This window comes from Cydia pomonella, chromosome 11, assembly GCF_033807575.1.
Source record: "Cydia pomonella isolate Wapato2018A chromosome 11, ilCydPomo1, whole genome shotgun sequence".
NCBI classification, from domain to species: Eukaryota; Metazoa; Arthropoda; class Insecta; order Lepidoptera; family Tortricidae; genus Cydia; species Cydia pomonella.
Genome location: NC_084713.1, coordinates 22727544 through 22754517, shown reverse-complemented (window position 1 = coordinate 22754517; position 26974 = coordinate 22727544). Strand labels below are relative to the sequence as shown.

At 39.1% G+C, this 26974-nt stretch overlaps 1 protein-coding gene across 1 annotated transcript in view; it reads right to left on the bottom strand.

Moving 5' to 3' along the window:
- Positions 1-26974, bottom strand: part of LOC133522507 (uncharacterized) — a 165547-nt gene that overhangs the window by 35014 nt on the left and 103559 nt on the right. The window contains exons 2-3 of the mRNA XM_061857865.1: positions 13541-14430; positions 9803-9906 (exon numbers count right to left, since the gene is read on the bottom strand). Of these exons, the coding sequence (XP_061713849.1) occupies positions 9803-9906; positions 13541-14372 (936 nt within the window). The 5' untranslated portion in view covers positions 14373-14430. The remainder of the gene's footprint in view (positions 1-9802; positions 9907-13540; positions 14431-26974) is intronic.

Here is a 26974-nt window from a genome sequence, read left to right as displayed (position 1 = left end):
TGTATCCTTGTGTAATTAAACCTCAAATATGTGCACAGATAAAAGGCTTGGTGTGTGGTAGTCTAAAATCTTGAGTTCAAATCTCGGGAGTTCTGTATAGAACATCAGAAAAAGTCGTTCTGGAAAAAATCAAAGAGACTTGAAAATTCGGGGAGGACGCTTATCAAACAAAGATAAAAGGTTAAAACCAAAAAACTAGAGTTTTTAGATCGACCCAGAGGAAAATGGCTATAGAGAAACCATAGATAAGAAAAATATGATTCATCCAAACACCTATTTTGGCACAACAGAATACGGAACTCTGAAAGTAAAAGCCGCAACAACGTAGTTTCAGAGTTGGGAAGGATTTGAGGTGGGAAGTATATCAACGGTCCTTGTCATGTCAGGTAGGTGTGAAAGTGACAGTGACAACTGAATCTGTGAAATAACATTTTGGCGTATTCTCATAGTCTAGGTGAGTCGACCACGACGGTTGGCTAACTGGTTACTGAGGTTATGCAAAAACTTTTTTGGAACGAAGTTGAATCGCACTGTACTTGGCACTGTAATTCATTTGTAGTTTTACATGTATGTAAAATGTATAATTGTTGGTGCAATAAAGAATATTTACTTACTTACTTACTTGGCAGATGGAGGCTAGGCGAAAAAAAGTGTAAGAGTTTCCCGTCACGAGTTTTTGTCACGGTCCTTTCTTAGCAACAAAAAGTAAGAGAAAGTAATTTATTTCTTAGGTATGTGTCAACTCCTTTTCTTAACTTCATTCCAACCGAGTGTTCCACGACACTGGCGTATTGTGTATTTGTGCGTGTATTTTTATGCGTTCATTTAAACAGGCAAAATTTTACTCTGATATAAGATGTAAACGAGCATATGTATCGTCTGATTGTAAGTAATTACCGTTCCCCATGGCCACCTGCAACACCAGAAGGGTTGCAAGTGCGCTGCCGGCTTGTCCTTTAAAGCAGGAGTACTTTTCTTGAAGGTTGGAAGTAGTATTGATTTGGAAATACTGCGAGTGAGAGTCAATTCCACATTTTAGCTGAGTGAGGCAGGAAGTTTCTGGTAAAATGCACAATTGAGGACTGTCCATCTAAGTGGTGTAGATGGAAATGTTGTCGCAATGGAACGATGGCGGAAAGAACCGGCAGAGATTAATCCGAACAATTCCTTTACAAAACAAATTTGTTCAGAGCCTTGAGGATTTAACTGGAGTTGCCTCTAAGAGTTTACCACTCTGTCGAACACATCGGCATGGTTATCATATGTATTGTATGGACTGACGTTTATCTGACATGGCTACGTTATGGGTACGTTACGTACACATCGCCATACATTTGACGTGCCCCACTCCCGCAAAAATCGGCAGACTGTTTTGTACACAAGATAAGGCGTTTCCCTCCCTTGTTAAATCCTCCAAGTTCTCTCTCCGTAATAACTGTGATAGAAAACGCAGAGCAAGAGCGAGAGAGCATCCAAGATGGTCTGAAATTGGCTATTCTTACCCTATTCACCTGAACTCGGATGCCGACATCTACCTATAGGTACTTACTTATTTTTCCTCCATAGAAATTGACCAGTATATTGTATGTGCGACTCGTATGTTACAAATAGCAACAACACCAGTGGCCTGAGGTGACATACATCTTGTTATAGTTTGCCTAACTTTGTGACTAGTTGCCCAACACCTGGGGTGTCGTTCGAACTCTAATATATACCATTGATTTGATATTCATATTTTATTACTTGATATCACTTGCTTCAATAAATATCGTTTTCAGCCCTTAAATAGATGAATATGTCGGTCATATTGATAAACTATCACTATGGCGCCATCGCCAACCGATATCGCTAAAGAAATGTTGACTACCCTATAGACTACATTGACATATCGAGGGCTTCAGGCCAAAGGGGCGTATACGCAAAAATGCCATTTTTCGTTTTTAACGGCATCGTATTCGTCTTGTAACAATACGTAAGCACAATTTTTTTCATAATTTTATCATAACGATTAGTTAATTAAATAATTAAAAAATCATTTGGCGTATAACAGACAGTCATAATTTTATGTCGTTCCAAAAAGCCGTACTGAAGGCGTATAAGTGATATTTTCATTCAGTCCCCGATATTCATCGGAGTATAAAGGCGTACGTACATACTTCTCTCACGTGACAGTGCGAACCACCAAATAGTGTCACGCTATATAGGCGTACATACATACGACCATAAACTTTTACCAACTATCCTCAAAGTGCGTCGCGGCAAAGAGGCGTATGAACATACGACCGTACAAAAATTACGTTGGCCTTCAAATAATGCCGGGCCAAAGGGGCGCGGAGACAGCGTCCTTGATTGCCGCATATTGTTATCCCTTTCTGTCAAGCGGGTAAGCGCACTAGGGCCGCCTGTCTCTCAGTCAGTGTCTAGTGCGTTGTAACGCATACTGTAGTATGGTGTGCATCTCGTGCGAATAATAACAATGAAGTGGAGCGCTCTGATGCTGATTGCTCTGCCCTGGGCATTCAAGAATGACGTGGGCGGCTGTCTCCTCTGCTTCCAAGTACGCTCTGCAGAGGGGGCTATCTGTAACACGTAGGGTTAGTAGGTGTTTGTTTAGTGAGGCGTGGCCGGTTATGGCCTCAGTCAAAAGCCGGACCTGTGGCCTCTTCAGCTGTCTCGGCCTACTCGACAAACCGGGGTCGATTGTCAGGAGGGCTTCCTTCGCCTGCCTGCACGTGTCTAGGTTAGACCAGTACGGTGTGTCGCAGCATGTTCCGGAGCCAGACATAAGGCAGAGGTATAATTGGCTCCGGTCTTGCCACCCTCAGTTCCGAACATCCTCTCGCCAATATGTCGGCCGCATCGTTCCCTCGCGAGTTGTTGTGTCCCTTGATCCACTGCAGAGTTAAGCTGGTGGTGGTGCTTACCTCTGACAGAGCTTTGTGGCATTTGTAGATTAGCCCTGAGGTCAAAGTATAACTTTGCAGAGCTTGTAGTACTGGCCAACTATCAGAGAGTATGCAGATGGAGTAGTCCAATACTTTCCTTGAGGCGATTGCGTGTGCTGCCATTATGATGCCAATTCTGCCTGGCTGAAGACTGTGTTGTGGGCACCTAGTCAAGTCCTAGTGGTGTTGAGATATGTATGTTTAGGTCCTCTGAGAATACTCCAGCGCCAGTGCCTGACCTTGTCTTTGATCCATCCGTGAAGATTCTCAGCTCTCATGGGCTGAGTCCTTCACGAGGTTCTTCGTGTAACTGTGTCTTATATTTCTTGTCGAAGACGAATTGTCTGGGTATCCTGTCAGTCACCGCTTCTATTAGCGGTTCCTTACCTATCGTAGTAGATCGTAGAGGATCTCGGTGTGTGATACCCTAGGTGGTCTCCAGAGATTAGATTTTTTGAGATGTACCGCCGTATAAAGAGGTGCAGCGGCGGCAGGCTCAGTAAGGCTTCCAAGGCCGCGGTTGGTATTGTCCTCATGCAGCCCGTGGTCGCCATACAGGCCAACCTCTGGATTCGTTGTAGTTCAGCTTCAACTACGGATAGTTTGGTGCGTGGCCACCAAACTATCGCACTGTAGCTTATTATTGGTCGCATGGCTGCCTGGTAAAGCCATAGAGTTATCTTTGGGGTTAGCCCCCAGGTTCTATCCACTATCCTACGACATTGCCAGATTACGACTGTGGCTTTGTCAATTTTGCCGTTTAGGTGATTGCTCTAATTCAATTTGCTGTCAAGTATTACCCCTAAATACTTTACTTCCGCAGATAGTTGGAGTTCAGTGTCGAACAGGCGGAAGTGTTTGTTGGTGAACATAACCAGCTCAGTTTTGTTGGGATTGTCTGAGAGTTCGTTGTTAAAACACCAGCGTTCTACGATGCCTAGTGCAGAGCGGGTAACATCGCATACCGTACCTGCATGATTGCCGCTCGTCAGTATCACTATGTCGTCAGCATAGCCGATTGTGTAATAGTGATTATTGTTTAGTGTGGTGATCAGGTCATTCACCACAAGGTTCCATAGTAGTAGCGATAGGACTCCTCCTTGGGGGCATCCTTTTGCCATTAATGCCTGCTGTGTTTCGCCCGTCCCGAGTTTGATGGTTCGTTGGCTCAACATGTTGTTTATCCATTCTGTCATAACTGCATTCACGCCATGTCTTACCAGTGCTGCTGTAATGCTACTGAACCTGGTCCTGTCGAAAGCCCTTTCTATATCTATGAAGGTTCCTAAGCACATGGATCTGTTTTTAACCGCTACCTCAATTTTACTTACTACTGCGTGAAGTGCCGATTCTGTAGATTTGCCAGGGCTGTAGGCATATTGGTTTGGATGCAAGGGCACATGAATTTGCACCCTCTCTCTAAGGTACCTGTTACACAACCTCTCTAATGTTTTCAACATGAAAGAGGTCAGGCTGATGGGCCTGAAGGATTTGGGGTCCGAGTAGTCGTTTTTACTTGGTTTCGGTATGAAGATAACCTTGACCTCCCTCCATTGCTTCGGCACGTACCTGTGAGCCAGACAGGCGCGCAGAACGATGGTCAGCTTCAGACTGAGATGCTTCCCGCCCCATTTAAGAAGCGCAGGGAAGATCCCATCCATTCCTGGAGATTTGAAGGAGTCAAAGCTGTTTAAGGCCCACTGCGTGCGCTGCGGGCTGATTACCTCATATGTCTGTAGCCACTCGTCCTCCGTCGGGGTGGTAGTAATTCTTAAGTGTAACATTCCTCTGTTATAATTTGATGGAGACGTGAAATGAGTTAAGTTGTTAGCTAAACTACTTTTAGGTTTATTCGTACAGAGGATTTAATATTGTTTCTTTTTATGAAATGACGATAAATGATGTCGTATTTATTTGTTTAGAAGTTTTGATTAATATTTTATTCCAGTGCTACCATTAAAGAAGGAGTAATGTTTATTGTCTGAATACAAGTTTTGATACGTTTTAACTTTAACCTTTTGTTTTAGTTAATGCGCTCTAAATTTAATCGTTTGATTGTTTCTTGACTGCTTTTTTAGTAAAGCTGTCATTATGTTGTCTTAGCAATTTCCATGCATCCTTCACTATCGATTTCAATTCTTTTCTATAAAATCGTTTTGTACTACTCGACTTTTGAGCGACTACCATTTACCTACTATCACAAATAGTAAAAATGATCTTATTGGAATTCAGTTAAGTCAGTTTTCTTAATTAAGCCCACACGTCTTAACTCTAACTCCCAGCGAAGTGCTAAACGACTGCTATTATAGGCAAAAATCAGAATAAGCGGCGTGATTGTCTTTTGAAACACTTCTTCTTATCGTGTGGGTTGTAAGATTGATGTACCTTAAAAACCCTGGTGTTAGAGTTATTGAGTCGCCAAAGGCCTCTGACATGGCTCTCATGACGAGCACCACCGGATAGATAGCAGCCGGGACCAACGACTTAACACCGTGCCTTCCGAAGCACAGAATCATCTTACTTTTCGGACAATCAGGTGATTCAGCCTGCAATGTCCTAGCCAAACCGGGAATAGTCTCACAAAGTCACAAAGTGACTTTTGCTTGACAGTGTCCCCACCGGGATTCGAACCCCGAACCTCCGAATCGAGAGACAACCGCTCTAACCATTAGACCACGGAGGCTATTGAAACACTGAAATGCTCAAAGTGGCAATTCAAAATAGTTACTTACCCAATCGGTAACTAGCTCGAGTCGACATTGTTTAATCTCGTGGACAGTTGTGACACTATCAAAACCATCAGGAATCATTTTAATGGTAAAATCTTGATGAACTTATGAATATTTAGTCAAAATATAATTTGGCGCCCTATTATACGGCCACAAATAAAGGATACTTACACGATAGATTCGTCAGCCCAGACGGGCGTATAAAAATCAGAAAAAATAGAAGAAACTACACAATGATGACTAAATTACTGTAAAATTAAAGTATTTCGCATTATTAACAGTATTTCCACCTTGCATGATTAAATTATCGAATAGAAAAAAAAATGAATTATACGACCATAAATCTCAAGTATTTTTCAAAAAATTTCAACCTAAATGTCGGAAATTACTGTCGTGGTAAAGAGGCGTAACTACATAATTACTGCTTTTTAGAATACGTAGAACGTAACTAGGCATCTCACATGAAACAGACAGTAATTTAAATACTCTATGCAAAATTGTAGAACAATCGGTACATTGTAACAAAAGTTATTCAGTTTTTTGTCTCTCCTGAAAAGTAGGGTTCTTGCTTATACGCCCCTTTAGCATGAAGCCCTCGATATGATCAGACCAAATAAATGAACCTGTCAAAATATTTTCTGCGACTTCTAGCTAGTTTCGCTATAAAAATAATTTCTGTATAATCTACGAATCACCTTATCTATAATGTTAAGGGTTAAAAAACAGCCAATAAAGAGCCAATCCAAATGCAATAAAGAGATCAATTTATTGACCGAGCGAAAGTGAAGGACCCGGGTACGTCTTTAAACTACGTCCACAAGAGAGGTATGGGCATTGTGAATGTCATCTCGCTTTGTGTGGTTGGGTACAGCCAGTGGATGTCATTCTAGATCTAGAGCAGAGCCCAACTGGGGAAGTACCTCCACCTTGCAGAAAACCGCAGCCAAATAACACTAGACCCTCCTCATAGTGTTGTGTTCCTGCCGGTGAGTAAGGTTGCCAATGCTCAAAGCTCAATGAGAATGCAGAGTGTTAGGGTGTCGGCAATGCGTATATAATATTTTTTGTTTTGATATTGTTATGATACAATCATTCGCGCTTATTGGTGCACACGATATACACTACATGTCGCGTTTACGGTATATAATAAATGAATGAATAGAGCTTTATTAATTTCATACAGATTGACTTAAATTAAATTACACATAAATATTACCATTGATAAATTGATTCTTGCATGCTAAGTACAATAATTAATAATACATTTAAAGAAAATTTAAAGGAAAATATAATAAATAATAAATAAATATCAGGCATTTTTACACAACTAAGCCCCACAGTAAGCTCCAGAAGGCTTGTGTTGTGGGTACTCAGGCAACGATGAATATAATAAAAATACTTAAATACATAGAAAACACCCATGACTCAGGAACATCCGTGCTCATCACACGAAAAAATGCGCTTACCGAAATTCGAACCATCACATAGGCAGGGTCACTACCCACCAGGCCAGACCGGTCGTCAAATATCATAACAATATCAAATCTATAGTACATTGTAATGTCCGAATACAGCTCCTATATTCCTACAATTAGCTCATTAAGTATTTAGTAACACTTCGGGCAACTAGAACGCATTAAAACTTTTGGTGAAGTTTCGTGGTTCGTATTTGTGAGTTAAACACTTTAACCAAGCATAACAAATTCGAAAACTCGTTAAATTGTTAATCGTATTTCAGCTTATCTAATATATTTTCAGCTCAAATTGATTTTTCATTGTAACTAAATATTTTTTGTAGGTATAGCAATCTGTCAGATTTATATAATGTATATTCTCATATCTTTATTAATTTTATTTTTCTTTTACCTTTGTAAGAATTCGATATGTTTTTTGAAAGAGCTACGTATATTTGTATGATTTGATATGACATATATATTTTATTTATCAAATTTCTATAAAGAAAAGTAGCTACTGTATGTAATTGCATGATTTCTATAGTAATCTCATTTTTTTTTCTTATTTAATGCATGTTAATTAAAAAATATATATATCAGATGTAATGTTTTGAAAAGACGTGTCCCGCCAAGTTTCTTGCCGGTCCATATTGGGATACCCTCCTCCAATTGAGGGGGGATTTAAATTGGGTCAGAGGTGTAGGGTTAGAGCCGGTGTAGCTTTATTTGACGTTCATAAGCGCATTGTAATATGACTACTTGAATAATAAACTATCTTTATCTTTATCACTTATTGAAGTTGAATGTAAATAAATTAGTAATTTTATTTTTATCCGTTATATTTTGTTTCGATACTTTAGTCATTTAAGTAAGATAGATAAGATAAGATAAGATAATCATTTATTTCATTTCAATCTTAGTTGGTAAATACACAGTGGTCGAGGCCTCCTATTAGGTATGAAGTACCTGTGTCAGGAGACCTCGCTCTTCCAGATTACAGATTTAGATCTACACTAAGAGAAGTTTTGATATTAACATTATAATTTTACAATGAAATTACAAATTGATAAAGTTTACAAAATTTACATTTGATTATATATTACTACTTAAGTATCCTTAGTACAATGATTCAATTGTTATTAATTTAGTTTAGTATTTGTACAATTACTGTAAACACTGAAATAGATGGCATATGTACTCGTAAGTATACAAAAGAAAATTACCAACGCCATTTGTGCCCGAGGCCAATAATTTGTATTACTAGAAAGCCTGCGAGTTAGTTCAAATCTTAAATAAATTAATTCCCTGATTCTAAAAATACTTGAATCTCGCTGAATATAAAACTTTTTAACAAAAAATAAAACCAACTTCAAATATTACTAAAAGCGTCATACATGTACCTATAACATTTGAAGAATTCGATTTCTCCAAGAACCCATCATCAGACTCCGACTTGGTGCCAACGGGACCATCTTAAGGTTATACCCGTTCGATTAAAAAAAAAATTGAAAATCGGTTCACGATTCTCGGCATTTCTCGGAGATATCGAGTAACATACATACAAAAAAACAGTCGAATTGAGAACCTCCTCCTTTTTTGAAGTCGGTTAAAAAGAGTGACAGTGTAGTGAGCGACAAAGAGCGTCGTCGGTTCCTTGATTTAAAGAGGGACAATGTGCTTCAAAACCTTTCCTGTCATAGGTTACTTTAACTTACTTTATTATACACACACATATATATATAAATATATATATATATATATATATATATATCTTATACCTTTAAACGAGCAATTCTTGTATATATATATATTTCTGTGATCTCGGAAACGGATCTAACGATTTCGCTGAAATTTGGTATATGGGGATTCTTGGGGGTATACAATCTATCTAGATTAGACTTATGTTTGGGAAAACGCGTGTTTTCGAGTTTTCATTCGTTTTTCTTTCGACGCAGAATATGGTCGTTACTTTCGTGTTGCCGGCCACTGTCCGTCTGGTCCAGCGGGTTAAGACTTAAGACGCGGACTGCTAAACGAGTGTTACGGGTTCGAATCTCGCCCGGTGACTAACTTTTTTTTTAATATGTTCAAGTTTATATATAATTTTTTAATTTTTATTGTTTTAGACAAGTTTAATTTAGTAAAAAAATGTAGTTAAGATTATCACCTATACACCACCATATTACTTACAATAAATAGTTATAACCGAGCAAAGCTCGGTCGCCCAGGTACTTTTGTACAGAAATTACCAAGTGTACCTACCCGCTAAGACTACAATCTAGAATCATGACACTTGATAATTGTTGTTGACAGATTATTTACAGTCTCACGTCTAACATAATGATGTACCATTATTACATAAAATAGGTACGTACACTTATGTATACGACAGTATCACATGTGATTCCTGAGGGCAAAAACTTTAGTCCCTACCTAGCCCTAAATATACGTAGTTAGTTATAAGGTAGGTGAGGCATATAAGGCCCGGCATATTCAATCTTACACTTTTACTTAATGTCCCAATGCTGGGCAATGGCCTCCCATCGTGTTTTCCTCTTGAGCTTGTCGTTGGTATTTCTCCACCATTTCGGATATATTGCGTCTAAGTCGTCTCGCCATCTCCTTATCGGTCTGCCTGCACCATCTATGGTGTTTCGTGTTAAAATTAACTTACCTGACTAACGGAGCTGGATGCCCGCCTAGAGCCTGATTCAGAGACTCCGCCCTGCCTGCCCGCCAGCGAAGCCCTGTAGGGTGATACGCTGCGGCCTCGCGACCCTGCACACATTAACACTGTGTTAAACACATCAACAAATCTTACCGATCTGTAATGAAAAGTTTTCAAAATCTGTTCTAATCACAGACCACATAATAATGCAGGAATATAAAAATGTAAGCACCTTTGAATAACTATAATCTATCTCTAATTTATTTATTTATATGAGCCTAAAGTCTCATTGCTGGGCAAAGACCTTCCTACTCCTTTTCCACGTATCCCAATCATGCCCGTCTTCCACCAGTTCCTATCAAAGGCGACAAGGTTATGTTTGCCGCGACCCCAAGCTCAATTTTGTGAGACCCAATTGGTTGTTATTTTAGTCTACCAGTCATTCGGCATACGGCAAACGTGCCCCATCCAATCTCACTTCAGCTTGGCGGATGCATCAGCTACGTCTGCTGTCTCAGTTTTGGAGCTTAGTGAGTATGGTGTTTTTGATGCGATCGGTAAACTACACGCCCAGAATACTATCCTCTATGGCTTAATCCAATTATTGATTCTTAAACTAAAAACTTCTTCTAAGTCGAAACATTCGTGGAAGTGAAATCAGTGGCTTTGGCGCAGATAAAATGCAAAATCTTAACGCAGGTAGGCCGTTTAAGAGCTCGGTTGTTTTACTCGTATGCGACAGACACAGCGTTGAACGCATGCGATCACGGAATGTAGTGAGAATGACATTACTGCTGTGTTTACCGGGTAAAACAATATACGGGCATTAGATTATCTGATTTAAAATGGGTTTGCGGCAAAAAATGTATGGGACAATCTTACACAGATCGATCTAGCCCCACTAGTAAGCTCAATAAGGCTTGTGTTGTGTTGTTGGGAGACTAGACGGCTAAATATATAAGAGAAATAAATAGATAAATACGTACAAAACATCCATAACTTTTCCTGACAAATATCTGTGATGAAGACTCAAATGAACGCCCTTACTAGGATTTGAACCTGGCACCTTCTGCTTCATAGGCAATGTTAACCAACCGAACAAATGTAATGTAATACTAGCCAACTTAACATAACGGCCGTAAACACGCATGTAACACCTCTGGATTTACAGGCGTCCGTAGGCCACGGTGACTGCTTACCACCAGGCGGGCCGTATGCTTGTTTGCCACCGTCGTGGTATAAAAAAAAAGACCATTGGATAACTTTCTCATTAAATTGTTCACTGTATTTTCATGCAACAAATTACAAATTTAAACTTGTTTTTCATTGTCTGTTATAACTTTTAGGCATAACACAAATCGTAAAAAGCTTAATCATGAACACTTTTAAACTATTTGAATGTAAAAAAAATTCAGACTCTTGAACTTTTGCCAAAAGTAACCTTAATTTGTTATTCAAATATTTTTTCTGCATTTCAACCAGCCGGGTCCGAACCCATGTCACCATTCAATGGGCAAATAAATCAATAATTAGAGGCTGACAATGGGCAAAAATGCGAGGACCAAGATACTAACCGGAAGGGATCCCTTCAACATTCAATACAACCCTTAACAGGGTACGTGGCATTTTCAGCGCCGTAGGTCATTTAGACACCTTTCACATCAGAGGCGATGAAAGCGCATATTTATGTATATGGAGTTTTTCTAAATTAAGTAATTGACCGAGTGAGCCCGAAGTGCGAGCCAAGCGTCTCAGTTTCAGCTTGTGCAAAATTATTTCGTATGTAAGTCTGGTTGTTTTCCTTTACGGAGGGCCTACCGCAAACCACGTTCGACATGATGCCTCCCTATCACACTTACGCACGAATTTACAAGTGCGACAGGGAGGCAACACGTCGAACGTGGTTCGCGGTAGGCTCTCAGGTCGCATTTCTCAACCGATTTTCGTGAATTTTTGTGATCAGGTTGGATAATACCATGTTTTTTTTATTAAGTTGATGGAAATATTTCAAACGAGCCATGGGGATTCGCGAGGTCTGCAGCTCATAATGTCACTAAGTAATTTATATGAAATAGCTACAGCAAAATTCACTGTTCTTACCTAACAGTTCCCTTCGACTTTCACTCATCAACAATCCTGTTGCTGTAGCCTACTCACGTTGTCAGAACAGGTCCAAATCTTACTGTCCTTATACTTGCATTTAAAAACGCGCGGGGATTACCGAGCATAAAGAGAACCACGAAAAAAGTACGTGCGATGACCGTGCGTCAAACGTGCCTGTCATGTGAAAGCGCCTTTATTAGTTACTATCTTTAACCCGCGACTTCGTCTACGTGGAATGATGATGATTGATAAAAACTCTCCTATGTCCTTCTCGGGCCTTAAACTATCTCCATACAAAACGTCATCTAAATGGGTTCAGCAGTTTAAGCGTGAATGAAGAGGCAACAGGCAGACAGACACACTTTCGCGATTAAAATTTTAAGTAAGGACTAGTTTTCCACCAATTTAAGTAGATATAGCAGCTGAGCCTTCTCTTCTTAGATTTGAGAATTTTAGATAAGTAAATATCTCCGTCGCGTTGACGGGACGGCTTTTAAAATTAGTGCGATAAGGACAACTGCGCAGCAAAAAAATCCTGTGTAAAAATGTCAGAATCTTTGAATCTTTTCTCGACATTTTTCTCCTCCAAAACCTAACCAATCGTAAAGAAATTTTGGGAACAGAATGAGAACAAAAAATATGTATCCAACCGTTTCGTATTGCTGTCGATTTTGTATGCTAGGCGTTTGTTTACGGCGCATTTATTTGGCAGTTTTTAGCGCTGTTTGAAGTAACCCAGTTCTTATAAAAACAAAAGAATATCAAAACAAGCAAAACATACAGACACAGATACTGGTAATGTTGAACTCATATAAAAAATATTCATCTGGGACCAAAATCCAAAGAGAATAATGTCTAGAACATTTGTAGGTATGGAAAAATTACTACTAATGTATCCTCTTAAGACAGAAAACATCTGTAAATATTTGGTCAACGATTTCACAATAACTCAAAGTTATAATAGTGTATTTATAATTTTCAGAAGCCAATACGGGGCGGTATCAAAACTAGTTCAAACTTGTTATTAGTTTGATTGTTTCCGCAAAACTCGACCGTCCAGCCCTCGTGAAGGACGTAACTGCCATTGTAAAATACATTAAATTTTATACCGTATTATCGAGTAATAGATTCCAAATTCAAACTGACAATGGCTGTTACAACTTTCGTGCGTGGTGGGTCAGAATTATAAGTAACGGTCACGCTGTGTTTACAGTTCTGCTCCTAAATTCTCCTGGGAGGGCGTAAACTGGATGAAAAAGTTAAAAGGAAAATAACATTACATCAGCAAGTTTTCTGTGGGAATTGGTAGCTGAACGGTAGGCATGTGGCTTCAAAATTTGGGCACGTACTATCTTTAGAAGGAACATTATGAGGTATTATGCTCCCATACAAAAAACATAACTTTTTTGCTGTTTTTATAAATAATGGTACGGAACCCTTCGTGCGCGAGTCCTACTCGCACTTGCCCGGTTTTTTTAATACACTTAATAGGGCGTCATCTCTCCGAAAAAAGTATCTTTATTTTATCTGGGAAGCCAGTATAGTAAGCGTCTTCCAAAAATGTTTTACGCTTCCAAAGGTTATATAAAATTAAAATTTACAATTTTTTACTCCACAAGCATAAAAAGATAATGCACTTACCAGCTGCTTGGCTATCCTCGCTCGCCCTTCTCTCCCTCGACACCAATGGCTCTTGGAACGTCAACGTCAGACTGCCTCTCGGACTGACCCTGGCCGCATCCAGCTCTCCAGCCACCAGACTCCCCCTTGCACTCCTTTCCGAAGGTGCAATACTTCCTCTTGGACTCCTCTGAGGATCCGGAACCAATGAACCTCTATGTGTCCTATTTGGTCTTTCCTCTTTCTCTTTAACCTCAGCTATACTCCCTCGGGGACTCGTCCTTGGACTAGGACCCAATTCTTTTTGACTCCTTGATGGATCTATTTGTATGCTCGCTACGGAATGCCGTGGACTTCTTCCCACATCAGGCACTAGTGAATTTCTTGGCTGGTTCCAACCAGTTCCTTCTGGCACGAGGCTCCGACGAGGACTCCTCGCGCTCATGTCTGGAGTCAAACTGTTTCGTGGACTTCTATTGAAATCTTGGGGGTTTAAGCTAAGTCTAGAACCGTAAGGGATGTCGACGCCGAGGTTATTTCTGGTAGGCGCTAGACTGTTCCTTGGTTGGAGTGCTGTTTCTGGTACTATAGAGCCTCTTGGAGACCTGGCAGCGTCAGGGACTAAGGAATATCTGGGGCTTCTATGGTAGGTTTCCGCAGCGTCTGGAGCTAAGCTGGCTCGAGGGCTTCTAGGTGGAGGTGGGGTGTCTAACTCATCGTCAGTCTCTGTGGTCGCTAGTGACGCTCTTCTTGAAGGCTGAGCTGATGATCTGGGGGATCTAGCTTGCGGAGACGTCGCTGCGCTTCGGGACGCGCGGCGGCGCCGTGATGAAGAGGAAGTTCTGTTCAGCATTTTGTCTTCTCACATAGTCCGGGTAGATTAAATTCTTGATCTTTTTTTAATTATGAATCTGAAACAAACAAAAAACTTATTGGCCTTATTTTTCAATCTAAAAAGTCGATAAGTAAACTAAGGCACCAATTTAAACTTTTCCGTGCTTTCGTTGTAAATCAAAAGATTACTCGAGTGAGCTGAAACTTGCGGTAATCAAGCCTAATTTATCTCGGCCGTCCGCCGGGAAAACATGAAATATTGCGGAGACATTTTCATTCAGTATTGGGAAATTAATATTAAGTCAGTTAGGTACAGTTAATTTTAGCGCATTTTTTTATATAATTATTTACATTATGTTTGTACAAAACTCGTAAATTGATACTAGTAAGCATATTTATTGTTGAAGACGAGTTGAGTCTATGAAAAAATCGCAACCCAGAGTTCTTACTCCCAAACCAAAACACCCAAAAAGTAAACCAAATACGATTACGCTGTAACGCGTCATATGCTTTGTGTTTACTGAATTGTCAAATATATATACATTTGACAGCCAGGGTAACCGCATAGATCGTGTCATTCACGAAAACGCGGGCCTTGATTCGTATTGGTCATGTTATTACAGGTTAGATTTGACAGATCTGCGCGTCATCTTGGGTGACACGAACTATACACGGAACCGTTGTGGCAGCCGAACAGCGTCATATACCTATGAGCTCTCAAATTATAAACATGATTTTGAGTTTTACTTTACGGTGATGTTCCGATGTCAACTGCAGCTGCATTACTGTTTTTTGTCAATTGCATTTGTCAATTTCCCTGATAAAATGAGTGACGTTCGATACCACGGCGGCAACAACGACGCCGCAAAAACGTAGCTGCAGTAAACACCCAAATGTCACCTTAACGGTAAGCTGTAATGTGTAATGGTAAGCTGCTGCGGTCGCAATTCGAATGTAACCTTTAGGATGAAGCCAGTCATTAAGTTTGTTTACAACTAATTACGAATAGTGTTCCGTTTTAATGGAAACAACACAGAAGTGGCGTCTTCCCAGTGGAATAGTTATTCTCGGAATCGCTCTGAGCTACATCTCGCCGTGTTTGTGCTTCCCACGGCACGGAAAAGGTCCCGCCATTTTGAAAATACAGGCTGGGCAAATAAGAGTGATAGAATTTGTTTTTAAATTTTAATTAAGTTTAAAGCAAAATTAACTAAAGATTTTTTCATAAATATATTATTCAGGATTGGCAATTATATACGGAAGATTATTTCTGCCAAATGTCTACCTCTAGCAGCAAGCATTTTCTCAAATGTTTGTGTTGTTTAAAACACGTTGTTTGCTCGATTAATTTTGAGAAAAAGTGCCAGGGATTGGTACCTGATTTCCCCAAATTTTGCAGCTCCTGACTTATTTTTGTGGGGCTATCTAAAATAACGTATCTATGCTAACAAGCTAATGAAATTTACACAGTTAAAACCGACTATCCGACACAAATTTCCTTTTTTTTATATACGACGTCGGTAGCGCAAACAAGCACAAAAAGGACATCACTTTTTGTTAAGCTATTACAGAATACGCTACGTTTGATGCTGACTGTACAACCCTGTTCAATTCAATTCAATTCAATTTTTGATTCATAAAATTTACATCTTATACGTCACTATATATTTACAGGTTACATGTATCTAATAGGTTTAATAATTTTGCCGCAATTAGGGCGTTCCGGATCCGGCCCTGAGCATAGGCTTATAACAACTGCTTGTTCCATACAACAGAGACTTCCTTATACCAATGTCAACGTTTTCATATGCCCCATGACGTCCGTAGACTGTGAACGAACATTTTCAACTCATAAATCGAACTGTTACATTATGGTTATGTTTCCAAAATGACGGCCGTTTTTCCGGATTTCATTCATAATAGCTCAAGAAAATTTAATAAAATCAGGAGAAATATATCGTGTAGTTTTGAAAATTGGTATAAGTATACCTTGCGGTCTCCAGATAAACATACTAAAAGTCCTCGAGGGTGGGAGTTGTGCTGATGGTGTAGGGAGGGTGTTGAAGGTACCTTTTTTCAGATTTTTGCTTATATCTTGAATACCTGTACAAATAGCATTATGAAGCTTGCTTATTCTAAACAAAAAATTGAGTTATGATGAACAATTATGAAAAAACGACGTTTTCTTAAATCGTCTATTTTTTGTCTCTTGGTTAACTTAAACACTCTGGAGCTCCTAAAGTATTGATCGTAGAGTAAAAATAAATATAACCAAATTTGTAGGGAATTTTATGGCAAAACTTTTGTCCGAAGTAATTATAATGCTATGAGCAAAAATCTAAAAAAGGTACCGTCAGCAACCCTCCCCCCCCACACACACCTCAGCACAACTCCCACCCTCGAGGACTTTTAGTATGTTTATCTGGAGACCACAAGGTGTAAGTACACCAATTTTCAAAACTACACGAATTATTTCCCCTGATTGCCCATATTCGGGTTAATTTTCTTAAGCTATAAAGTGTCCACTTTTGCAGCCCATAAAGTTCTGGAAATGCTCGAAGTCGGGTTTTCGTAGTAACGCAACCGGTGCAAAGCTAATCTTCCTGTCGACAGTCGACCAAACGAAACGGTCGTTACAATCAGCCCTAAGCGCTATTGTATTCAACAGTAAGGCAATTAGTAGGCTTTGTTATGCGGGCTTATTGCGTGCTTAGGCTGCCTTACTGAGGTGGAGATGACCGCAGATGAAAGCAGATGTGCGGAGCATTGGTTGTGATTAAAGATGCCCCGAATAGTGAATTTGGCCGAAGACCGAATATTCGGCCCCTCTGTCGGCCAAAGCGCCGAATATTCGGAATAACATTTTGAGTCACAATTATTATGAAAACTGTTCGCTAACAAATCAGGCCCATGATAGAAATAAAATATTTTATACCTAATCAACAAATACTCAAAACCGGCCAAATGCAAGTCGGACTCGCGCACCGAGGATTCCGTACAAACCTGTAGGTATATGATTAAGTAAAAGTTCACCCATCACGACAATCGGTTCATATCAATTATTTAAAATATTTTTATCATAAGATATCACTTAAAATGTGCGGTTTTCGCAATTTTCCCTTTATCTTACCAAATTTAAGATTCTGAGTTCACGAGAAGTACCCTGTAGGTTTTGATTCCCTTGCGAGTGTCGAAAATTTGCGGCTGTATCTTTTGATGGCGTTGGCTTAGAACTGAACGCTATACTCTATATTGAAGGCACTTACTATGTTGGGATGTTGAATGCGTTACTGATACAGCGTTAACGCGGGTATTGTAAGTCTCAGATATGTTAAATATCAAAAAGTGGCGCCATGACTTAAAAGATCAAAGGCCAAAGGTATGGCGGCCTCGTTTCGAGCGCAGGCGCCACAAACTTTAGCCGATGCCCGGTAAGACGACGCCACTTTTTGATATTTAACAAATTTATCACATATCAGTGAAAGGATTAGGAAGTCAAATGGCGTTCTAAAAGTTTTAATCATGTGTCGAAAGATGGCAGTAAATTTACTGTGGCTACGAATTTTGTTTTGACAATCCACCCCTATTTCAAATTTACTTTCGTAATAGTACCTAGACAATAGGCATTACACAATAGGTACTATTACGCTATTAAAACTATTAGTCTTGCTATTGACGGTACAAATAGTTTAATACAAATTGAAATAAAAAAAACTGAAACCAATTAGTACTAAAACTAATGTTCGAATGAAAGAGCAAATGAAACAGTCGTTACTATCCGTTCTAATGTTCTAAGCGCTATTATGTTCAGTAGGGCAATTAGTAGCCTTTATTATTCGGCGTCATTGCGTGGGTGCCTCAATCATTTGCGGGGCGTGTAAATGTCGGCGGCCGATCGTAAAATCAGGCAGATTGTAAAGTTTGTAATGGATAGGTACAATTGGTTCGTTAGGTTGCTTCAGATGCCCCTAGGGCAAACTCTCGAGAAATAGAAGCCACGCGTACCAGGGCTCCGTCGACTCGGAACGAGACAATAATTTTCACGATGCCTGATTATAAATGATCGGCCGCCAGCATAAACATAGACTGCTGCTATTTTGAGACTTATTACAGCATTAACTTTTTTTTAAATGTTTACTGCTCTGTGAAAATGTTTACGGTCTTACAAAATGACTAAAATTTGTAACATATATTTATAGCAATTACCACCACCAAACACTGTAAATAAAACAAAACCGCTTATTTCTTATTTTACGGGGCAATTTAGGGGATTAAGCTGAATTTATTTTTAATTTGTAAGAATCAATTGCTATTGTCAAAATTCGAGTTTACAAAAAATTTCGTCGACTGATTCTGAGTTCATTTTACAATGAATTCTATTTACAGACAAGCTAAACGAAGTAATCATTAGAATCCTGTCTGGAACGCAATATTGTTCGACAGCAGGGATCAGCAGTCTGTATTATGCGCCCTCATTGCGTGGGCGCCTCAATTGTTTGCGGGAAAACAAAGACAGAGCTTTGACTATCTAAGATGACAATTCTTTACCATCGCTATTTCAGTCAGTTTCTGTGCAAAAAGTACTGAGGTTGACTGAAGTAGGAAAACCGGAGTTTCCGAGAAAATAAATGGCAAAGGATTGTTCAATACAGATGTACATGCATGAATAATAAAAGTGCCTTTCCACGCTGCGCATGAAATATATCCACTGAATGATGGCGCAAAATTAAGTCGAACCGTGGAACAACGCCATACTTGTGGGCATGAGAATGTTCTGATTTTTAACGATTACTTATTACTTTAGTGACAATCATGTTTATTAGGAATCATTATCCATAGAGAGTTCAGAATTATTCATACCAAATTTTACGATTCTTTGTCGGGAGCCATTGTTCATCTACACGATGGGCTATCATACAGGCCCAGCGTGTAGAACTGGCGATGGGATCCGCACATTGGGCCAGCGATGGTACGTACTGTTAGCTGCAAAAATATGTATCGAGAGAACCGTCTCATAAATATGGTACTACGCTCTTATTACACTGGAATAAGATGCTATGGGACATATTTTTGAGTTTACACTTGACTGTACACATCTATACGTAACCCATTCCATAGTGCGTGCTCTCAACCATAGCTTAGCCATCTAGCTGGTCCAGCGTTGGGCCACCGTGTAGCGAAGCCATCACCATCGCATGGCCATCTCACTGGTCCGGCGCTGGGCCATCGTGTAAAGGAGCCATAAAAAGTTATCGTCACGTACTCGTATTTCACAGTGCGAGCGGCTTGTATTCCCTTTCAATCCATATCCGATTTCGAACAAGTTCAGTACCCCTAGTGTAAATAAATTCGATTTTGAAACGTGACGTACGCGTTTGCGTTTAGTCTCATTTTGTATTGGATTTAGAAAGAGCGCGCCAAGCGGGACGTTTTGGAAACTCAAAATCCTATACAAAATGAGACTTAACGCAAACGCGTTCGTCACGTTATGATGTCGATAAAATTTACACTAGGGGTACAGATCGTTAACATTTCTATTTTTAACAAAATATCTAATTTTGAACAATGTTGATAATCTTCTTAAACGAAACAGTATTACTAAATCTATTGTGTTCGACAGTAGGCAATTAGCAGTTATTATGCGGCCTCGTAGCCACTCAAAGGCTTCCGCTGGCTGTAAACAAGTCTTTGAGTCGAGATCAAAGCTTGCAACAATGAAGTGAATTATGGTTTTTTCATGTTTTGGTGAATCGCGAGAGAGGAATGATGTAATTTTTTACGTCAAGTGTTTTGTTTGACATGAGTGGAACTGGGGGAAAAGCAAAATGTTATTAGGGTCAGGGTTTTTTTACTATACTATAAGACTTATAACTCTGAGAGCTGTAGACCTCGCGCTATGCAGCTTAAAACTGAATAAATATATAGCTCCGCTGTTTAGAAGAATTTAGAAAAACTAAATTGACAAAAAATTTAGATAGGCATCGAATAGGGTGGTCCAAATTTATATGTAGAAAAAAAAAAATGAATAGATTTTATCTTCACAACTTTATTATATTATGGAATAGTAATCTATGTGCCATATTTGAACTCATTTGCTAATGATTTTCCCCCTTATTCATAAACGTGTTACGATGCCGCTGATCATCGTCTGTCCCTTTCCGACGTATTGGTATGATGGAAAGGGACAAACGATGATCAGCGGCATCGTAACTTTAGTACACGTTTATGAATAAGGGGGTAAATGTTTTGAGATATCCTCAACCGGGTTCAAAACCCGAAAATTACGGCTAGCATAAACATAAACTCTTTTATTAGAGTCAATCTCTTATCAGCGAAAATTTCAAAAGATAGCTGTCAACCTTACTCAAGAGAAGGTATTTTCCCAGTTGGGCTTGAAACGGAAATGACATCCGATGCACTGTGCCAAAGCGTGTTGACATTCACACCTCTCTTGTGGATGTAGTTTAGGAACATACCCGGGTCTAATATTACTGTGTAATTATAACGTTGATATCGATTAAATAGTCAAATTCGAATTTTTATAACAAGGAAACAATATTCAAACATCTCTGAAAAAAACTAATTGGATTTGAACTCATTTCTAGTAGGTATCAGTCGATGACGTTATATTCGAAATAAAATTATGTCAATTTCAAACAGTATGATCAAATTCCACAATGGCGGTCGTTACATGCGGTTCTTCAGCACATCATATAGAGCTTATAGTAATAATATGTGTGTAGATAAAGCAGTGTATATAACTCTATATAATTAGGCATTAAAACACTCGTTTCTTTTTATGAATGTAAATAAACTCACACTCGTATTTAAATGCCTTTCATTATGATATGACTACTAGTATTACGTGTAGAACTTATAATGAAAAATTTTCTGATATTGATATATTCCATTTATCATTACAGCAGTTTGTTTCTGCAATAAAATGTACAGCTAATAATAATATTGTTTAGTTAGTATATTTCAGCATACTTGCCAATTTGTTAATATTGTTTTCAACAGTTAGTGTTATTTGAGTTTTGCATGTTTTAATATTAATGTTAATTTCTGAGCAACATAATTGTTATTATTCATTAGTGGAAACTGTTTGGCTTATGAATGTGTAATCTGATTAACTATATGTGTTGTTCTTGCCTGTTTGTTTCCCAAAGGTTTAAATAAATAAATAAAATTATATGATCTGTGGATATGACTGTTAAATAACAAAATAAACTTTATAGAAAACTTTTAAATTTAAACTCTCCGAAACATGTCACGTGAGTGAATTAAAACACGTGAACTGAAAAGGAAACTTTTGGTTTTAATTATAGACATACATCAAAGTTATTCATCATCAAAGCTGACAGTAACAAAGTTCAGACATTAATAGGTACGCTAAAATGTTTCCACAAACAAACGAGGCCTAAAACTAAGAGATTGGCTGGGTAAGTACCTAACATCAAATTCTATTCATATAGGTCATAATGAACCTTCGCTATTCTAAAACCCAGGACATATTCTGCTTACGTTATTTATTTAACTGGACCCGGGTATGTCCTTAAACTACGTCCAAAAGAGAGGTATGGGTAATGTGAATGTCATCTCGTCTTGTGTGGTAGAGCACAGCACAGCAGATGTCATTCCAGATCTAGAGCAGAGCCCAACTGGGGAAGTACCTCCACCTTACAGAAAACCGCAGCCAAATAACACTTGACCCTACTCACAGTGTTGTGTTCCTGCCGGTGAGTAAGGTTGCCAGAGCTCAACGAGGGGGGTGGGGTTAGGGTCGGCAACGCGCATGTAACTCCTCTGGAGTTGCAGGTGTACATAGGCTACGGAGACTGCTTACCATCAGGCAGGCCCTACGCTTGTTTGCCACCGACGTAGTATAAAAAAAAATTAAACTCTAGTTTCAGTTTCAATTTGACGAATATAAACGAATGCACAGTACGAATTGTGCATCCGTTTAAAATATATAGAAATATATTTGTACAAATTAAATAAGTAAGATATAAAGTCAATATATTATTAACTAACGATGTCAATTAAAAAGGACGAAACCAACTAAATATTGAAATATGTTTAAGAAAGCATCACGTAACGAATTAGCGCCCAGTATGGCGATGAGCACAGATCTAATACCACTTAATTGAGCGACATGAAAATGCAGTAAAATCATCATTGTCTGCCGGCCTCGCGATGCTCGGTACCAATGAAATCGTTCCTAATTAGAAAGTGCCTTCAACTGGCCACTGTGAACTCGACTTTATTAATTAGGGACGATTTGATTGGTTGCGGGCGTAGCTAGGCTGGCGGACAAATGATGATTTTACTGCATTATTAACGCGAACGAACTATACTAAGTCAAAGTTTGAATGCGTGCAACTTTTTATATTAAGAGTTAAGTAAATAACAAACAAAAATATAAACTAGATTTAGACCGAAACTAAGCTACCTTCAACTAGGAAACCTTTTCGTGACCTTTTTACTAACAGCCTGATTTAAATATGTTTAATAGTCTGATTTACCAGCTCTGGTCTTACGTGGGTGTACACTAACTAGTACCTAGTTCTATTTGAATATGTCAATTAGTCTACTGGGTGACTTCTAGTTGAGTGGGATCTATTTTATATTACTATTAATTTGCTAACGAAGTTCCGAGTCTCGCTTTAAGGTACCGTTCGGATTCACTATTTCGGGCGACAGTGCTGCCAATGGCACTGCTGCCACAAACGTCAAAAAACAGGGCATCGACATATATTTTGATATTTGCGGTAGCAATGTTGGTATAGTCTGGATTCGAACGGTACCTTTAACGTGACTTTCTCGCGTTAAATTGTGGTTCGCAAGTCAGTTATTTCAAGTGTCTACCTTGTTTTTATCACATAAGTGTTACATTTCGAAATAAATGAATTTACTTTTGCTTGTAAGAAATAGTCCGAATGCGTGCACTGCATTCCCGCAGCTCAGCCTTCGGCCTCGCGTGCTTGCTTAGGCGATCAGTGGGACGCTCCGGGCCTTCAGCCCTGCGCGAAGCTCGGCCTTCGGCCTTCGCAATATAGTTACTTTGGGGGTTGAAGGGAAGTTGGAGCTAAAACACGACCCAATAGTAAAAGTGTCTTGACAAGCTCACTTCCAAAAAAAATTCTACGAACCTTTTACGGGACAGCATATAACAACCATATAAAAAATCGGCCAAGAGCATGTCGGGCCACGCTCAGTGTAGGCGGGTTTCATAGTTACCATTCTGTCAGAACAGGCTAAATGTTGGCTATTATTAAGTATTATGTACAATATGTACATTACAAGCATTGGAAAGCGCTGGTGGCCTAGCGGTAAGAGCGTGCGACTTTCAATCCGGAGGTCGCGGGTTCAAACCCCGGTTCGTACCCATGAGTTTTTCGGAACTTATGTACGAAATATCTTTTGATATTTACCAGTCGCTTTTCGGTGAAGGAAAACATCGTGAGGAAACCGGACCAATCCCAATAAGGCCTAGTTTACCCTCTGGGTTGGAAGGTCAGATAGCAGTCGCTTTCGTAAAAACTAGTGTCTACGCCAATTCTGGGGATTAGTTGTCAAGCGGACCGCAGGTTTCCAAGAGCCGTGGCAAAATGCCGGGACAACGCGAGGAAGAAGAGAAGATGTACATTACAAGCATAAGGGACTTAGGGAGTACCTTTGCAGAGCAGCGCTTTGTTCGTGTTTTTACTAAAAGAATATTTTTTGAAATAACTCAAAAACGGCTGGACCGATCATGTTCGCGTTTTCATTGAAAGTATTTATTAAGCTTTTTTTTCATATTTTTCCTTTCGGAGCGATTATTCCCACAAATATTAATCACAAAACGGTTTTTAAAGACCCCTATTAATTTTAAAAGACTTATACAACAATACCCCACACAATCGTGTGAAACAAAGAAAATGAAAAAAGAAATAATTTTGTATGAAAGACACCCTAAATCTTTTTGCAAGTAGTATTTATTTTACCGTTCTGTTGCCATGCATGATTACTTAATGTATTCATGCCAAATTGCAGCTTTCTAGTACTAACGATCAAGAAGCAAAGCTGCGGACAGACAGACGGACATGTCTTCTTCCTCGCGTTGTCGGCATTTGCCACGGCTCATGGGAGCCTGGGGTCCGCTTGACAACTAATCCCAAGATTTGGCGTAGGCACTAGTTTTTACGAAAGCGACTGCCATCAGACCTTCCAACCCAGAGGATAAACTAGGCCTTGTTGGGATTAGTCCGGTTTCCTCACGATGTTTTCCTTCACCGAAAAGCGACTGGTAAATATCAAATGATATTTCGTACATAAGTTCCGAAAAACTCATTGGTACGAGCCGGGGTTTGAACCCGCGACCTCCGGATTGCAAGTCGCACGCTCTTACCGCTAGGCCACCAGCGCTTCACCAGGCAGACGGACATGGCGAAACTTTAAGGGTTTCTAGGTGATACGAAACCCAATAAATGAACTGTCTAAAGCTCACATCGCGAGAGGTTATTAAACATGTTGGTAAAAGCGGGACCTAAATAATCTATTTAATTTAATGGAGTGTGTTTGACGCATTTCGACGAGTATTGTTGAATTTAAGTGAATACTTATTCATCACACGAAAATCCTCTATTGTTACTGCTGGGAACTATATAATGGGTTAACTAAACCCGCGCGAAATTATGCTGAAATGGATATTTTAGGAGCTTAATATTGTTAGCTTTAAAACAATTTTGTCTAATGAACGAGTTTATGCTGAAATATATAAGTATCTTTAATTAGTGTTGATTAGATACGAAACAAAATACGAGTATAAACATCGAACAAATAAAGGTGTATTTAGATGTAAACAGAATTTACAATTTTACTAGTTTGTGATTAGGCATTCATTAACGCGATATTGTTATGAAAGGAGACTTTTCTTGAAGGTGGAAAGTTCATTATTGCGAATACTGTTTATTATTATTTTTTTGAAGTTTAACCCGAAAGCAAAAAAAATACGCTCCGAGCGAATACGCTCGACGCTGACGGTGGCGGCATATCATGAACACGTAGAAAAATGTGTGGTGACGCTGCAAGCGTCATCGTTAAGCGAATTTACGCGTAGGTTTTTTATGGCCTTCAGACATCGGTCGCTGGTATTGGGTTTGCGGATATGGAGTTAAAGCATTTAGTTGTGAAGGGTTAAAAAATCTGTTTTTAATTTCATATTGACATGGCATTTGATTTACCGCAAGTCGTTAGCACCAATAAAGCACAGCCAGAAAAAAAGCGGCCAAGTGCGAGTCGGACTCCCCCATGAAGGGTTCCGTACCATTTATGACGTATTAAAAAGAACTACTTACTAGATCTCGTTCAAACCAATTTCCGGTGGAAGTTTGCATGGTAATGTACATCATTGTTAGGATTAATATTTGTATCTAGCTATAGTTGTAGCGTATAGCCTGTTTACGCAGTGTCCATTTGTTTCTATATCTATATGTACCTACCTACATACGTATGCATGTATGCGCGGACCAATAAACGTTAGTTAGCAACCGACCGTGTGCGTGTATCATTCTCTGAGTCCTAACCTCAAACCTAACAATCATATATTTTTTTAGTTTTATTATTCAGTTATTTTAGAAGTTACAGGGGGGGGGGGGGGCACATTTTACCACTTTGGAAGTGTCTCTAGCGCAAACTATTTTTAGTTTAGAAAAAAAAAAATTAGAAACCGCAATATCATTTTTGAAGACCTATCCATAGATACCCCACACGTATGGCTTTGATGAAAAAATATTTTTTGAGTTTCAGTTCTAAGTATGGGGAACCCCCAAAATTTATTGATTTTTTTCTATTTTTGTGTGAAAATCATAATGCGGTTCATAGAATACATCTACTTACCAAGTTTGAACAGTAGAGCTCTTATAGTTTCGGAAAAAAGTGGCTGTGACATAAACGGACAGACAGACGGACATGACGAATCTATAAGGGTTCCGTTTTTTGCCAATTGGCTACGGAACCCTAAAAATACATTTGTTGGACTCAAATGTATTTTTTCCTGGCTGTGTGTATATAATTGTGTCTGCTGTCTTTGTATTGTTGTTGTTACCTTTTTATTTATTGCATCGTTTTGTTCTGTGTATGTGCGCTTTATCGAATAAATGACTTTCTTTCTTTCAATTCATACCTAATATATGAATGCAACGTTCAAATATGGCTTTAGGATACTGGTGAATTGTGATAAAGCTCCTCTTTGAGTGGCATTGCACAATGAATGGCTACCAGACGATTCTATTACTCAGACAATTGCTGTCTACGTGATATAAGGCTGCTGTCTGACCAGCAGCGATAACAGAGTGACACTAAGTGTACTGTCGGCATCAAAAGTAGCGAAAAAAGTGTCTGCTAACTTCAATTATTTATTATTCCTCCAATAAGGTAAAAAAAAAGTTTATACATGATAATCCTAGTAATTTTTTTATAACTATTCATTGAGTAACACTGACATATTATGTACTGTCGACCCGAAAAAGTGTTAAAGAAGTTGATTCAGTTATTCGTCCCCACCCTGTGTTATCAACTACAGGATACAGGCGATGACAGGGATGGAACAGACGGCGGAAATTGCGAAACAAGCAAACT